The following is a 13280-nucleotide window of genomic DNA, read 5'->3' on the forward strand; positions in this document are numbered from 1 at the left end:
CATCACCATGTCTGCCTGCTTGCCACCATGTTTCCCACCATGACAATAATAGACTAAAATTCTGAACTGTAAGCCAGCACTAATGAAATACTTTCTTCTATAAAAATTGCTGTGGTCATGATGTATCTTCATAGCAACAGAAACCCTAAGACAGAGACACTATATAAAAGTATAAGAATGATGAATATTTGAAAGAAAATATAAAAGAAACACAGAGAATATATTATCAGTATTCATTCACCATATGTAAAATTTATAGGAGAAATATTTCTGAAGAAAGTGTGTATTTCAGAATGTTTAAATGCATTATGTTTAAATACATCATGTAATATGTTCATTGATTAGTCACAAACAGGAATTCTTCCAGAGCCTTGAATGTTCTCACATTCAAGCATGTACACATCCTTTTTTCCTAGAATACAGGGGAAGTTTACTTTGCTAACAGCACAAGTGATTCTCTATCCTTAAACATTGGTCTTCCCAATCTACATTTTCTAGCTACTTCTCATGGGCTTGGGGTTATCTTTGTATTTTGCAGTTACACTGCAGAAATTAAAAAAAATTAAAGTAGTTGAAAATAACACCAAGAGTCAGAGATGGTGATATATACCTTTAATCCCCACATTTAGGACATAGAGTCAGGATGGCAAGTTCAAGTCCAAACTTGGTTACATACTGAGTTCAAGCCCATCCTGGTTAAATGAGACTATTTCCTCTGACCCTGTCAATTTAAAAATAAAAGTTAAATGCCCCAAGATATTGTACATTTTTGTTGTTGTTGTTGTGGTGGTGGTGGTAGTTGTTCAAGACAGAGTTTTTCCTGTAACCCTGGATATCCTGGTTAGTGTCTCTATACACCAAGCTGAACTCAGAGAAGTCCACTTGCCTCTTAAGTGTTAAAATTAAAGGCATATGCTACTACCACCCACCGATTCTTTATTTAATGTCTCTGGGTATCAACTACTTTGGTAGACTGTTAATTCTGAGTACTCGTGCCATGTCACATGCTTTATTGCTTTATTTGTAAAAGCTAATTAAGGTGTATGGACAAGTGAATTGCTACATGGTAAAAAGAAAACAGTATTATGCTCATCAATAGGCTATATGAATTCAAGTTCCTGACCCCACACTTGACTCTATCTTCTATACTTCTACAATACTCTTAGAGTTTGGGAGGCTGAAGCAGAAGGATTGAGAATGGAAGCCTAGCCTAGGCTATGTAGAGAGAACATCTTTTGAAACAAAACAAAATAAAATGAAATAGATTGGTGGTAGAAATGTGTTTAGTATGCCCAAGGTCCTAAGTTGGCTGCAACCTGGGGAGAAAATAATTTTATTCAGTGATTCTAACAATCTGGTCTCATAGTAATGCCCTAAATATGCATGCGAGGGGTTATGGAGAAATGAAGACAGAAAGTCTATATATTATAGTAATGCCCTAAATATGCATGCGAGGGGTTATGGAGGAGTGAAGACAGAAAGTCTATATACTAGTTACAACTTTATTACAGTTCCCCTATTTGTTTTATTTGCTCTTTGTTTTTTACTTTTTCTTTCAGTAGATAATAAGGTCATAAAACTATACACAGGGTTATAAACAGCCATGTTTAGCTAGCTTCAAATGTGGTGCAATTACTCAAGTTAAATATTTTCCAAAGTCTTTCCTCTGAAAGATTAAGTTACAGCCTGGAAAGTCATCGGTTAAGAACTGTATCAAGGGAACTGGAGTGCACTCTCATAGGAGAAAAATCTGGAAGACAAAGAGAGAAAACGACTCCAGTTATGAGCGCTCATCTTCTAAGTGCCTGACCCTGCATCCCCAACGCCAGGGCATTTTCCTCCCTGAGGCTGCTGTTTCAGCCTTCTCAATGCGTGGACCTTTTTGTTTCCTTTGGATGGTCTGTCTTTCCATTTCTTCACTGAGTCAGCAAGGAGTCCAAGCCTTTCAGTGCAGTAATGGAGTCTCTTTGCCTTCTGACCATGTGTGCGACTTTACAGACCAGTGTGGGGACAACAGCGATGAGCAGCAATGTAAGTGTCATTTGCCTTCCCCAATTCCAGGTCCTTGTGTACCCTAATACAGGAGCGTGTGAGGAGCCATGGGGATCTAGCTAGAGTCCTGGCCTGTAAATGGTTTTATTTCAGAGGCTCCAAGGGTGGTGATACATTGTTTAATAAATATGATCCATGTATAAAATTACTATAATATCCAACCACTAAGATTTTAACTAGATTGAAAAGGTTTTTGAACAATTTTAACTGATTGTAAAGAAGTGATAAACAGAAACTTAGCTTGGAAGTTTGACTAGTGAAGCAAATTTTCAATGACAGTCATTAATTCAGATGGAAAATACTAGGATGGAAATTATGAGCTAAAGTATGGATTTAATATGGAAATTAATTTTACTTTGGATGGGATATTTTCTTTTCACATATGGGAGACTACTGCCAAATGACTTAATATGCATAGCGCAGTGTCAGCTTGTGTGTTTTACCTAAGAGCTGTGGAGAGTAAGGGGAACATTCAAGTCTAGGCTGAACTATGCATTGACTGTGTGAAGTTGAATCTTCATTTTATTATAAAATATGGTAAGGTGAGAGAAATCTCTGAATAGTGGACCCGGGTGGACTCAGACTCCATTGCTTATCAGAGTAGTGTTAATAACAGGAAATAACATACCAAAGGAGGGTGCAGAGGTGACATCTGGCGATTCTATTACATTATAAAATCTTGACGGGAAACCATACACAATGAACATGGTGACTGGCAAAATTCTTTTACACAACCTTTGAAAATGGCAGTTTTACAAAATTTCTATTTTGGAAAAAAAACAAAAATATTTTGTTGTTTTGTATGACCATTGGTTCAGTTATCAGAACCACTAATTTTTATTACTGTGCATTATAATACTCATATTTATGTTTTCTAATTTATTCAAATAAAGGAGCAGTCAGTCTTTATAGAATTTATCACTTCTTTTGTGAAAATACAGTTATATTTTATCTTGTCATCACCTTCCTCTTTTCTTAGTCAGTCATAATCACATCATAAAAGTAAGAAAAAGATTAGTGATTAGTTTTTCCCCTGAAGAAGAAAACGGGTTAATGATTTTCTTCCTGTTTGGGTTTTCCACGTGGTTCATAGCTAGTAACTATTAAATACAGAGAGCAACCGAGATCCATTTGTACCTGTCCAATTTTCCCAGTAAGGCTAAATGTAGATTTGCTGCTCCATGCTCTGGCCTATCTGTGAGGTCATTTTTGTCCTCGGTGGGCAGCAAAGAGGAACCACTGCTGGTTTGACAGGAAATGCAACGTCCTCTCCATGATTAATCTCTGTGAAACTTCCTCTAACACTCTGGCTGCATTGTCATGTATGGTCTTGCTTCAGCTTCCTCTAACACTCTGGCTGCATTGTCATGTATGGTCTTGCTTCAGGGAAAGGTTTACTCAGAGAGGGAGAAAGCTGCTGAGTGGAAAAGGTCTCCACTGTATGAAAAATGTTAATAAGCCAATCTCTGAGGCAGGCAAAGGCATGGGTCTGTCCAATAAACACATTTAATTTTAAATGTTACGTTGAGACGTCACCTTTTGGCTTTTTCCCTTTTCTTTGTCATTTTCTGAGAACTTTCTGCTTTGATATGTTTATTTAAAATGTGGACAAGAGCCTAGAGATAAAAAAATGAGAGACACTTTAAAGTGTTAGAGTTAGAATTTGTTTTGTACACAACACTAGGGGGAGGAATGATGGACAAGCTGAGCTGCTAACCTTAGTTTGGGTTAAAAAGAATCTAACTTTACTGTGCCGGTACAGTAGCTAGTTTGAAATAGAAATCAGTCTGTGCCCCCTTTAACACTCAAATCGTGTGACCTTTAAAGAACTAGATCTGCATGAAAGTCTTTGAGAATTTTCTTAATAAAATTGACAGGACTGAGATTGAATTTAGATGTCAAAGGTGTCATTTACATATTTTGAAATGTCCTTGTTCTCATTTTACTTCATAGTCTTCTTTTTTATTATTTTTTTCAGAATTTCACACATAAGTGTATGGTATTTTCACTCTTTCTACTTCTCCTTTTCTTGCCTCCAACTCCTGATGTTATCTCTTCTTTTCTTTTCTAATTATTATTTTTTTACACACACACACACACACACACACACACACACACACACACACACACTGAGTTTAGTTAATCTTGACCTTATGTCCATGTATTTAGAGCTGACTACTTAGGGTTAAGAAACCTGTCAGGGAGCCAGTTCCTGGAGAAAATTGATTCTCCTCCCTTGTAGTGACTAATGGTGTGGCTCATTCACATGAGCTAGGACGTTGTGAATTTCCCCCATGTATGTTGACATGTTCACTAGTATAGTCTTGTCAGGTTTAGGGGAAACAATTACATTATTGAGTACTCATGGGTTCAGTGTCCAACTGCATATATATATGGATTATATATATGTATGTATATATATATATTACAGTATGGTTATATCAATAAATTGGAATATCTAATCACCTCTCTTATTTTTATTATAAAACACCTGATTCTTCTCTTTTATTATTTTGAATGATGCATTATTGATTGCAGTCATCTTCCTATGCAATAGATTTACTCATTTTCTCTGTCTAAAACTTTGTACACTTTGTGAGTAATAATGTCCCAACCTATCCCCATATTCAAGTAACAACATTCTACTCTTAGAATTCAAAACTTTGGATTCCACATATAAATGATTTCATGTGATACATATTTTCCCAAGTCTGTTTTAATTTAATTCATACAATGTTTTCCAGATTCTAGAATATTGTTGCAAATGAGGTAGTTTTTCCCTTTTTAACGTCTGAATAGAATTTCTTTATCCATTCATGATTGGGTGTATATCTTGGCTAGTGTTTAATAATGATAAGATGATGATTTCTGTTTCATACATCAATTTATTTATTTATTTATTTATTTATGTAAGAGTGATTTTTTCCAGACTATGTGGTAGTTGTAATTTTAGTTTTTGTAGTAATTTAAAAAATAGTTGTACTAATTTATGTTCCCATCAGTAATGTACAAAATTTCCCTTTTATTCCTGTTGACACCAACACTTTTACCTATGTTTTCTTTTCTGTGGTAACTGAGGACCATTGGTCCATGATAGGAAAGTAGTTTTTTTAAAAAAAATTAAATTTAGTCTTATTCCAAATATTACAACCTGATCACATCTTCCTCTCCATCCTCCCTCTCATCACCCCAATTAATTCCTTCTCTGTTTCCCTTCAGGAAAGGGCAGGCCTTCCAGGAACATCAACCAAACATGGTATATCAAGTTACAACAAGACTAGGTACCTCCCTTCATATTAAGGCTGGAAGATGCAATCCTATAAAAGGAAAAGGGTCTCAAAAGCAGGCAAAAGTGTCAGAGGCAGCCCCTGCTCCCACTGTTAGGAGTCCCTTAAGAAGACTAAGCTACACAAACGTAACATATATGTGGATGGCCTACATCAGATTCATTCAGGCTGATTGGCAATTCAGTCTCTGTGAGCCACTGTGAACTCTGGTTAGCTGATTCTGTGTGTTTTCTTGTGGTGTTCTTCACCACTCTGCCTCCTTTAATCCTTTCTCCCCATCTTCTTCAGGATTTCTTCAGCTTGGCCTAGTGTTTGGCTGTGGATGTCTCCATCTGTTTCCATAAGTTGCTGGTTGAAAGCTCTCTGTTCCTTTTTATATCCATTATTTTAAGAGAGGATCTCCCTCAATTGTTCAGGCTTGGCTTGAGCTTGTGATCTATCAGTCTCAGCTTCCTCCTTACAAGCTAGAATTACAGACCTATGGTACCAGGCTAGCCCCTTTATTCTGTCCATACTAATCCTAACAGGTGTGAAATAGTATCTCTCTATAATCGAATTTTTCATGCATTCATGTATGTGTAAGACTTCTTTGAGACATATCTGTTTAGGTCCTTTGTGATTTTCAATTTGTTTTTTTTTTTTTTTTTGATTTTGTATTGTGTTATTTGAGTTCCTTACATATTCTGTTCATTCATTTTTACATGTCATGTAATGGGTATACTTTTCTTTCCTCTGTGGAGATGATTTCTTTACTTTGTTAATTGCTTCATTTACTGTGTATACATTTTTTAGTTTGAAGCAATCCTGGCTGTCCCTTATTGTTCTTGTTGCTCACTCCAGGGGGCCATATCTCCATGAATCATTTCAAATCATCTTTTTAGTTTCATCTTTCCTTTGATTTTGGTTTGTTTTGTTGTTATTTATTTTAATTATTTGAAGTAGAGTGGTAGATTACTTACTTGAAATTAGTTTTGTGTTTGCACATGTGTGTGTATGTGTACATGTGTGTTCATGTGCAGGCATGTCTACATGAGAGTGCTTATGATATGTATATACATGGATGTGGAGGTCAAATGTTGATGCCAGGAGACTTAATTTTCTACATCCTATTTTTTTTACATATTTATTTTACATCAGACTCACTGACCCCCCTCTCAGTCATCTCAGCTTTCACAACCTTCCACACTCCTCCATCCCTTTCTTCTCTGAGCAGGAAGGCCTCCCTGGGTACCCTTCCACTCTGTCACATAAAGTCTCTCTACTTGTGTCCTCTCCAACTGAGGCCAGACAAGGCAGCAGAGCTAGGAGAACATATCTCACAAACAGGCAACAGATTTTGGGATAACCCCTTTCCAGTTGTTCAGGACCCACATGAAGATCAAACTGCACATCTGCTACATAAGTACAGGATGGTCCAGCCTGTGCGTGTTTTGGTTGGTAGTTCAGACTCTGATAGCCCTATAGATTCAGGTTTTTTGACACTGTTGGTCTTTTTGTGGTGGAGTTCCTATTTCCTTAGAGGCTATAATCCCTCCTCCTGTTTTCCCAAAAGAGTTCTCAAGCTCCATCCATTGTTGGGTGTGAGTATCTGATGGTTCTTTGAAAAAATCAACAAGATAGACAAACCCTTAGCCCAAAAACAGAGAGACAAGTGTCCAAATAAGCAAAATCAGAAATGAAATGAAATGAAATGAAATGCATAACAACATCAAGCTAAATGAAGAGAAACTTAAAGCAATTCCACTACAATCAGGGATAAGACAAGGATGTCCAATCTCCCTCTGATCTATTCAATATAGTACTTAAAGTTCTAGCTAGAGCAATAAGACAACTAAAGCAGATCAAGGGGATACAAATCAGAAAATTAAAGTATCAGTGTCTGCAGATGAGACCTCCTATGCTTTGTCACTGTAACTCTCGCTGAACCTGGAATTCACTAGTTGGCTAGACTGCCCAGGGAACTTCAGAGATCCTCCAGTATCTTAGGATGCTGGATTATAGCACACACTGCTATGCCTGGCTTCTTATTTTGGTAATCAGATCTGATACAGATTGCCATACTTGTACAGCAAACACTTTATCCACCAAATAACCACCTCAGCTACAAATCTTCTTTGTAATTTCTAGTTGACCAAGGAAAGATCTATGTTGGGCAGTGACTATGAACAAAGCCTTCAGGTCACTGCTTTGTCATATGGGTGATATAAGCCCACAAATGTTTGTTCCATATTTTTTTATTTGTATTCTATTTTTGAGATTACAATATAATCATACCATTACTCCCTTTCCTTTCATCTCTCCAAACCATTCTATATACCCCCTTTAAATTTCTTCCAAATAATAGCCTTTTTAAATTAATTGACATTACATGCATATGTGTATATGTGTGTACGTATGTATTCCTTAATATAATAGATACATCCACATTTATTTGTAGACGTGCCCTTGGCTTTAGGCTTGTGGCAGTATTAGAATATCAAGGCTTTCTGCAGTCATGCTGCTGACTGGTGGTTGGGATGGGAAAGATGGAGAGTCTCAGGTACTTGCTCACATGCTGGACTTTTGATCTTAGGCTACTTTAAGGACAGGATGGGGCTGGGCAAGGAACATGCCTGAAGACTCAAGTCTGGCAGACATACAGACTTGCTAACTGCAGACCACTGCATTGGTGAGACATTGTAGCCTGGTACCTATGTTGGATGGAAGGGAGGTGAGCATCTATATTTTCACAACAGTTACTGTTATCCCCACCACTGTTTCTAACCTTAATAACTAACCGATACTTGATGATCTAGTTAAGAAGATGCCCCATTGCCTCCCATGCAACAAGACAAAAAAGGGCCCTAAAACGCTGGAAAATGTGCTTCCCAATCTCTTTCCCCTTGGGTCTAAGGGAATCTTCTGTTTCAGGGTCTAAGCTAGTCTGGGTAAAGAGCAACATAGAGTGAAACCAATTCTCTTACTCTCAAATGTTAGATTTCTCTGTTGGGAAATGGAAGAAGGTATCTCAACCTCATCACCATATTCTGCCACAATCATATATGTATTCTTTGTGGATTGTTACTGGAGGGATGCTGTGAGGAACGTTGATGCTCATGTTCTATTACTTTCCTATATCATTTCAGCACATTCTTTGGTCTTGTATGTTAATTGGTTTATTCCTTTTAATAGCAGGGCCATTTAAATACACACAAAAATGTCAGTTTCTTTACTAGCAACTGATCAAAGTTACTTCCTGTACAAAGGATTCAGTTTGCTAACTTTTATTTAGCAATAAATTCCTTAGAATTATTTTATTGTTATAACTTGCATCAAATCAACCAAAAGGTAATAGGCTGTTAGAGGAAGTGGATATATGGCTATTGCAATGGGCTCCTCTCACTGGAAAAATGGTTAGTTAACATAAAGTTTCAGGAAACCTTCTAAAATAATATCTTCGTACATTTGTATGTGATATTAACATTCACTGTATACACAGTCATCTTTAGTTACATTTCTATGATTCAAAAGAGAAACATGTATTCAGTTAGTCAGGCATTTTATTATCTTTCCTACCATATTTTAAGTTAAGAATATTTCTATTCATACAACTATTTTTTGGAGTAGGAATTTATTTTCATATTTATGATTTGACATGAACTATCATGATATTTTGAGATTATAACTACTTTCTTTTGCATTTTCTCATCACACAGCAAGTTTTTCCAAACATAATTACTGTGAAAAATTATAAATATATATATAAAATGTTGAGATTATCTTAGTGCAATTTTAAATCTAAGAGGTTTAACTAAATAAGGTTAAGTACAAACAGTATTCCTTTGGTAGGATAAGAGGCAACTGCTTTTAAGACTAAATAATTCTTTGAAATACTACAGGAACTTGGTATGTGAGATGCCATGTCTGAAATTTCCTTTGCTATTGCTTCAAATGCAAAGTGTCTCATGAAACAACTAACAAATATTTTAAAATCTAACTGACTCTGCTGACATGCTTCAGTCTGTCAGGATGTTACAAAATACATATGGGCTGCATGGTTTAAATAATAGACATCTATTTCTAATAGAGCTGGAGTCTGGGAAACTATATAGAGGTATTAGGTTCACTGTCCAGTGAGGACCTTTTTCTTGCCTTGTTTTTTGCTGAATCTACATAGACACACTTCTGTGTAATATCTCTTCTTGTTAGAACACTAACAAGGATCCTCCTGTTAATTATGCTCTACAATTTCTACTCCACATACCAGTACATTTGAGATTTATAACCTCAGTTTGAGGAGGAAGACACACATAGTCATGGAGCACATCAGCATTACACAATGAAACCATCTAATATTAAGCATTGAATGCATGTGTGAAGTAAATTTGAAAAAATATATAGTTTTCAGAGTCTTTTGCATGGAATGCTTCAGTCACACAGTCAGGTACATTTTCATGGAATCAATTTATATGTTAATTATACTCTAGAACAAAACCCAACTGAGTGAATTTTTGGAACATGACAAAGAATCTTTCAAGGTTACCTAGAAAATGAATAATAATACATAGAAATGTATAAGCAAAAACACTAATGGGAAATATATTTTTTGTTGTTGATGGAAAATAATTGCTTGAATAGGCTCATCGCAATAGATTCTGTACACTACTCCAGTAATACAGAAGTTAGTAAATAGAAATATTATTGCTAGAAATAGGAAGAATGGGAGGTGAGATAATTGAGTTGGTGAATTCCTGGCCACTATGTCTTCTGGCCAGAGTTCAAGGAAAGAATCAGCTTTAGAAAGTTGTACACTGATCTCTGTAACATTTTATAGCAAACATGGACCTACACATATACTCACAGATAAATAATATTTTCAAAATTTAAAGAAATAGAAATCATATCTGTAATATATTTAATGCACAATTGTGGCATCCTGGGTCAACTGAGGATCTGTCATAGTTAATAATTTCAGCTGATATGTGGCAGTACTTAGGACCAAGCACCGTTTAGCACCTTCTTCTCATATTGCATATGAGAATATATACAATATATCCAAGTGGCAGAAGGTGCTACATTTTCCCTTTAACAGAATGAAAAAATGAAGTTCAAATAAATAAAAATAAAATGCCCACACAAAGCTTTGCAGTAACAAATCTGAAATCCATGCCAAACTCTGATTCTGTAGCCTCTGACACTAAATACTCTCCAACACTGACTACAAACTTTTGACAACAGACATGCCTATGCTATTTCATGAACTTGATTTATCTGTTCCATTCAAAAAAGATTCTTAAAGCTGAGACTGTAAAATTTAAAAATGAATGTATATTCCTTTTTGCTTTAAATAATTTTTAATTTTTTTGAGATTATACTTCATTTATTTAGTGTGTGTGTATGTATTCACATACATAGACATACATGCATGCATGCAACATTTGTGTGTGTGTGAAGATCAGAGAACAACTTTTGAGAATTGGTTCACTCCTTACATAACATGGACTTCAGAAATGGAGGTGACGTCATCAGGCATGGGCAGCAACAGCCTCAACCTCCCAAGCCAACTTGTCAGCCCTTGGCCATCAGTTTAGAAAGTCAAGGAAAACTTCTTCATTATTCTGTGTAATAAATCTTCATGATGTGTTTGCTAAGGGTTGGTGCCAAAAAATGAGAAGTCCTTTTCTGTGTAAAAAGTAAGAAGAATATGAAAATCACAGTAAATTAGAATATTTAATTCAAAGGTCAAAGGTATCAAAAACATCATGAGTAAAATTAAAGGAAAAATATCTGCAGCATATCTGATAAATAATTCTGTTCCTGGTCCATAAATTAAAAACAAAAAGTATCCTATCCCAGAATTCCTACAGAGTAAATACAAAAGGGCAGGTCATAAGGAAAGAGAAATGACCACATGCAATGAAGTGATCAATCTCCCAGGAAGCATAAATAAGAATTGAAAGCACAAAGCCACCAAAAGCTTTTAAATAAAACAAATACACATAATTCATAAGGAATACACTGTTGGCAAAGTTGTAAGAAATCACATTACAAGTCCAGGAATATTTTGAATGTTTATTTCTTTGAGTTATATTTTTGTAATATTAACAAGAAATTGAAAACATACATCCCTTGAAATAGTGATTTCATTTTTAGTGATTTATCCCAACAAACAAAAGAGTTTATATGTACATTATAATCCTCCTTACATTATCAATTATGATGAAAGTGGAAATAGCCTATTGTTATATTAGGCTAATTTTTAAATAAATCATGGCACATCAATACTGTAGGCAATTGTGCAGTCATTTGTCAATGATTATGCTATTTAAAATGAGAAAAGCATATGTTATATAATTACAAAACAATCAATAAATGTACATAAAATATGAAATACCACTGCACAGATGTGGAAATGTCTGTACATGTACATGTAAAATTACATGTACATTAGACTTATATTTAATTGTTTCTTTCTATATATTTTTGTTTCTAAACACATTTTTTTCTAATCAGAATAAAACAGTTCTTCTAGATTACTGAATAAGTAGAATGTTAATTAGCCATTGTACTTATTCTAGAAATGAGAACATGGCAAGGTTAGATACATCAACCCAATAACAGGATTCTCTTTCTCTCTTGTACATTTCTATTTGTTTTCATCAAAAATATTGAAAGGTGTAACCCTCCTGGTCTGAGACCTGCCTCTGATAGCCACACCTCTCTGCCCATCTCCTGCTATTCACCACGCCTCCAACCGGCTTCTAGTTACATTTGAAAGCTCCACCCCCACAGAGTAACAAGGAAGTCGCTGATTGGACTATCACATGGACGTATTTTGGGGGGAGTGGTTTATACCCCAGGTATTTTACCTGTTGGGGGAACAAAGGGGATTCATTAAATTCAAGATTGCTGAACAGTAAACTCTGCTGTCTAATTTTTACCCTTCCACGTGGGTAGGTATTTCTGTGGCCACTCTATCCTATCCCTAACTCTCTCTTGCTAATGCTCTTCTTTCTAACTCCATATTTCCAGGTAACCCAATCCTTAACATTGCTGCTGGACAGCGACAGAAAGAAGTTTTCTTTTCCTTTTTGTTGAAGACATTATATGGACATCAGCATACAGAAGCTGGGAATTTAGTAGTCAATAAAGTGTTATAGTTTTGTTAGAAAAAGATTCCATGTGAAGAAGAATCACATTAGTGTAACAGGTGTACATCTTTCCATATACTTAGAACCTGGCAATTATCTTTCACCATACCCACCTATATGGGTAAAAAGAAGTCTGGTTTTCTTCTACTTTATTTGGGAGAAGAATGTCAGGGTTCATTTCTCTTCTCTTTTCTCTTCTCTTCTCTTCTCTTCTCTTCTCTTCTCTTCTCTTCTCTTCTCTTCTCTTCTCTTCTCTTCTCTTCTCCTCTCCCCTCGCCCCTCTCCCTCTTCATTTTCCTTTGCCTTCTCCTCCTCCCCCATTACCCAAAGTCTCTGTTTTTGCTTCTGCCTAAGGCACCATACCTGTGTGTCCTCCAGCACCCACAGGTTCTCTTGCCTGTGAGACTCCTGTCCCATGCATGGTTGTTAATGATACATTGCATCTTCCAGCAGTGACCACAGCTCAAGGGTTCTTCTGTGTTGACGTCTTTTTTAGTATATCAGTTTATCTATGGGACTTGAACTTAGCTCCCCTTTACACTCTGTCAGTGAACTAGAGGTGGATTGCTTATCACATGGCCTAACATGATTCCTTATGTGGTTCCTAAAGGCCAAGTCTTTTCTCTTCCCAATCCTGAACTTCCAGTTTATCTCCATTGCTGTTCACAGTTCTGGCTGTGCTCCTAGCTAAATTCTTTTCCAAATCTAATCATTTGACATTAAGTCTACACAGATGTCCTCTAGGCCTTCCTTTGCTAATTATAGAGGCAAACAATGCCTGTTTCTCCTTACATTTCTACTATAATAATTG

General features: G+C 36.0%; 1 protein-coding gene across 1 annotated transcript in view; it reads left to right on the forward strand.

The window, feature by feature from the left end:
* The first annotated feature begins 1838 nt into the window (after window positions 1–1838).
* Malrd1 (MAM and LDL receptor class A domain containing 1) overlaps window positions 1839–13280 on the forward strand; it is a 694431-nt gene continuing 682989 nt past the window's right edge. Inside the window, exon 1 of the mRNA XM_031373295.1 lies at window positions 1839–2031. Coding sequence (XP_031229155.1) covers window positions 1869–2031 — 163 coding nt within the window. The 5' untranslated portion in view covers window positions 1839–1868. The remainder of the gene's footprint in view (window positions 2032–13280) is intronic.

This window comes from Mastomys coucha, unplaced genomic scaffold (assembly GCF_008632895.1).
Source record: "Mastomys coucha isolate ucsf_1 unplaced genomic scaffold, UCSF_Mcou_1 pScaffold15, whole genome shotgun sequence".
Lineage (NCBI taxonomy): Eukaryota > Metazoa > Chordata > Mammalia > Rodentia > Muridae > Mastomys > Mastomys coucha.